This window comes from Antrostomus carolinensis, unplaced genomic scaffold (genome assembly GCF_000700745.2).
Source record: "Antrostomus carolinensis isolate BGI_N321 unplaced genomic scaffold, ASM70074v2 scaffold5653, whole genome shotgun sequence".
NCBI lineage: Eukaryota > Metazoa > Chordata > Aves > Caprimulgiformes > Caprimulgidae > Antrostomus > Antrostomus carolinensis.
Window position 1 is genome coordinate 1,818 of NW_010304335.1, and position 4,146 is coordinate 5,963.

The following is a 4,146-nucleotide window of genomic DNA, read 5'->3' on the forward strand; positions in this document are numbered from 1 at the left end:
ATTATTGTTAAAGTCATTGTGCTTAAGATGCTTAATTTGCAAACCAATTTTGTAATGTTTGGAAGTTGGGAATAGTGATCAAGATTTCTGTCTTTTGCCTTTTTTTTAAGGCTTGGGTTAGCCTTCAGTTATGGCAAACCACAGCTGTACGTCACCAAAACAAGAGCACGTACTCATTGCCATGTTATGTTGAGACCAAATGATACATAATGAAAAGATCTGCAAGAAATATTTGCAAGAGTTTGATTCTCTGTTTTTTCATGTAGCACATTGACCTACAATTTACAAAAAAAAATGGTGGAATTTAAATGTAAGTAGCATATATATTGTGCCTGGACAATTCTACTTAACACAACTAACCTTACCTTTTTCTGTCTAAAAGAGCTAATGCTGTATCTGTTTACAATGGCTTTTATTTTAGACACAAAAAGTACCAAAAATAATATAAAGGAAGCAATCATTGCAAGTTAATTTGCATGAAACGTGGATATTTAATGCATAACATAAATAAGTTTTGGTCTTTATTAAAATCAGTAAGCCATTCTGAACTGGAATTTGCTATTCCTTTTAAGCAGTAACATTGCTCCACCTTTTCTTTTTCATCCTCATGTATACCATAGCATAGGCAATGCCTAATTATCTTCCCAGGAGTCCAAGAGAGCAGGCAGCACACATTGGATGTGCCACATCCCACTCACTGCAACTGCCATATTTTGATCCATTCCCAGAAAGGGAAATTGAAAAGTCCTAAACAGTCTGATTCAAAACTGACATACTTTATATGGAAAGCCAAACAAACCTTCAGCATAGATTCTATGGAAGAGGCCAAAATAGTCAAAATGGCACTCAAGGAATAAAAGTTTGTTATTAGCAAATGCCATGTTGAAGATACTCCCCCTCCACATCCAAAAACTTGTGTCTGTATTTATCAGATAATAACTCATGCAGATAGGTTATGTCATCAGACAAGTTTAAGCAAACTTCACAATTTCACATTTGAATTACAAATAAGCACATCATCTAGTTCTGACTAAATCAAATCCCTACAACAGAGTTTCTGAGTTACATACAGATACAAAATATCTTCTACATACAGAATAAAACTGTATGTAGAAGATATTTTTTCTTAATATAATTGTCATTAAATTAAACAAAAAAACCTAAAGATACATAAAATGAAAAAGAAGCCTGATGACTTCTGAAAATTTCCTGAGTAGAGTAGGGCATATAATGATTATATAAGACTTAGTTTAATTGGTATTAAATGGACACTCGCAGCGTAGCCAGTAGCATTCCTGGTTACATTTCTTCTCTTTCACCCTCATAATTACTCAGTGAAGAAATATAACCAAACTACACAGAGTAAAAAATATTTCTAGATCATGCACAAGCTTCAATATATGGCTGTGTGATCCCAGAACAAACCTATGTACATACTTAAAAGAAAGGATTTCTTTCTGGAAAAAAATCAGATTAAATTCAATGCATGTTTAGCGTTTGTTTCATATTTCATATCCTAAAAGTGAGGATGCCTGAACCAGTTTGTCATATTTGGTAAAAGCTGTTTATGAAACCTTTCTGAGTAAGTAAAATGGAAATAAAAATGCAAGTTTTCATCCTCTAACTGTGGGATGCTATTATGTAGTCATAACTATTGCACTGGAACTGTCAATTATGCATTATGAAATATATATATCTAAATAACCTATACCTGAGAACACGTCCTCCTTTATGAATTTCTCTATGCAGACCTGTAGTAATAGATAGCAATAATCTCTATAAACATGTTGCTTGATTAAATATTTACCATTGAAATCAAATACTCTGCCAGTTCATAATGATCAAACAATGCTGTCCTGTGGGGAAAAACACAAAAATACAGTAAGATTAGAAAGGACAATGAAGTTTCAAGCCAAAGGGTAGCATTTTTCTCCATTTGCTGCATTTTTTCTCCTATTTTCAAATACATACTTTTTAAAATAAAGAGACAGAGAGATACCTTTCTTACATAGTGAATTTTAATAAATTGTTTTTATTTTTGTCATGGAGCTTTATTTTTAAACTATGTTCAGTTCAATTAATGCATTGAAAACTCACTGTGGGAAACAAGGATCCCATTGGTAGGTCAACAGGCATTTTACCACTGATTTTTAACAGAACCAGTCATTTAATATGTCAGATCTTTCGTTGTACCACACAACATCAATACAGAATTCCATAAACTTCAGACTTCATTTGCTCCAGGCAGACCTGGAGCCTCAACTCCATTTCATTGGTCCTATCCTAAAAAATAACTTGCTCTATATTTTGTGTAATAATACTAGAGTGGGGTTAAAATGGCAGTGGCGAAACTTGTTTTCTGACTGGCACACAAGTCTACTTGAAAAAATCTGAGAAAATATAATACAATGATATAAATAGTGGTGACATTTATTAATTTACTCTGGTGCTCTGGTTTCAAACTGTGAAAGACTAGAAGTCTAGAGGATTATTACATACACAAATGGCATCTGCAACTTTGTAGCCATAGGGAAGTGTAACAGCATCTCCTTGTAGCTGATCAGGTGTAAGATAATTTTTTGGGGGAAAAAATCCAACTCTTTATACTATTTTTCACTAATTTTCTGGAGAACATAACTCTATTAGATGAGGGCACTTGTTCCACAACCTCAGAAGCTGTTAAGAACTCCAGAAACTTGTTTACTTACTACTTTACTAGAATAATTTTTCAATACAAACTGTCAGCAATCATTTCTTGACATGCTTCCAAGGTAATTGGAACTGTTTTGATTTTGATATGAGCATCAAAATCTTTAGCATTCTGACCAAATTACTGACTCTTTAATATTGTACTAAAACCACACCCCTTCCCATGAAGTTCCAACCCATGTGGAATGATGTTCCCAAGTATAACTATATATATTATCAAGTATAACTGGATGCTGAGAATAGTTAAGAGTATCATGGCTCACAATTTATGGTGAAGTCTGGCAGAGCAGCCTCCTACCTGTGAAGCAATGTTTCCTTATTCCCATCTACAGCATCAATAATGGATTCCTCACCAGCATAGGATGACATCATTAACTTTACAATCTCAGTTGCTCCTTGAGTGGCAGCAAAATGAAGTGCTGTGCATTTTTCATTCTGTAAATGCAAAAATAAAACAACATTTAAATATTTAAACCCTAACAGCCTAACATCCAAGCTACTAAACACACTAGTGATCTAGCCCAGGATTCATCATTCCTAAATTTCTATGCAAGTAATGAAACTTTGGTCTTTAACTAAAGTAGTGGAACTCTAAAGAAATCTTAAAGACCAGAACAGAGTGAAGAGATAGTTTTAAAGGATCAGTACAAAGCTTCTTATTATTTTATGACAAGTCCCTAATATATGAGGTAATTTTACTCAAAACACTCAAACCTGACATTTTGCTCATTTGAACTAGGGACTTGTTTTCATTTGCTGCTCCTCTGCATTGGAAGAGGCAATGAGCAATGATTATCTCATTTTCGTACTGCCCAGACATTTAGAGTTACTTAAGGTTTCTCAAAATTATATTTCACTTCACTCTGAGTTTTACCTGTTTTAGATCAATTTGGGCTCCAAACTCAATGCACATTTTAATCATTTCAAGGTCACCACTTTGAACTGCCAAATGAAGTGGACTGCACTTTCCGTTATTGGTAAAATTGATGTGGGTTTTAGCAGAGTGACCCAATTCTTCACCTGAGAGAGGAAAATAAATGAAATTTTTAAAAGTGAGAATGAGACAACAAGAGAAATAAAGGCTTTCAAAGCAAGTATATTAACTGTGAATAATATTCTCATCCCTCAAAATACAAACCTTTCACATCTATAATTAAACAATGGATGGACGCACATTTAGGAAAGCAGTTAAGCTGCTGCTGCAATCCTACAATTAACTTCTTGCAAGTTCAATCAGAGTTATAAATGCTTGTTTTCACAGTTCTTTGAGAATTAAAGAAGTAAATCATAGAGTGGTTTGGGTTGGAAGGAACCTTCAAGATCATCTAGTTCCAACCCCCCTGCCATCAGCAGGGTCACCTTCCAGTAGATCAGGTTGATCAAAGCCTCATCCAGACTGGCCTTAAACACTTCCAGGGAGGGGGCATCCACAACTTC

General features: G+C 34.4%; 1 protein-coding gene across 1 annotated transcript in view; it reads right to left on the reverse strand.

Moving 5' to 3' along the window:
* Positions 1-1,807: 1,807 nt before the first annotated feature.
* The window catches only part of LOC104522182 (transient receptor potential cation channel subfamily A member 1-like), a gene marked incomplete at its 3' end in the record, with an annotated part of 9,168 nt that continues 6,829 nt past the window's right edge, over positions 1,808-4,146 (reverse strand). Inside the window, exons 6-8 of the mRNA XM_010164403.1 lie at positions 3,584-3,729; positions 3,008-3,144; positions 1,808-1,856 (exon numbers count right to left, since the gene is read on the reverse strand). Coding sequence (XP_010162705.1) covers positions 1,808-1,856; positions 3,008-3,144; positions 3,584-3,729 — 332 coding nt within the window. The remainder of the gene's footprint in view (positions 1,857-3,007; positions 3,145-3,583; positions 3,730-4,146) is intronic.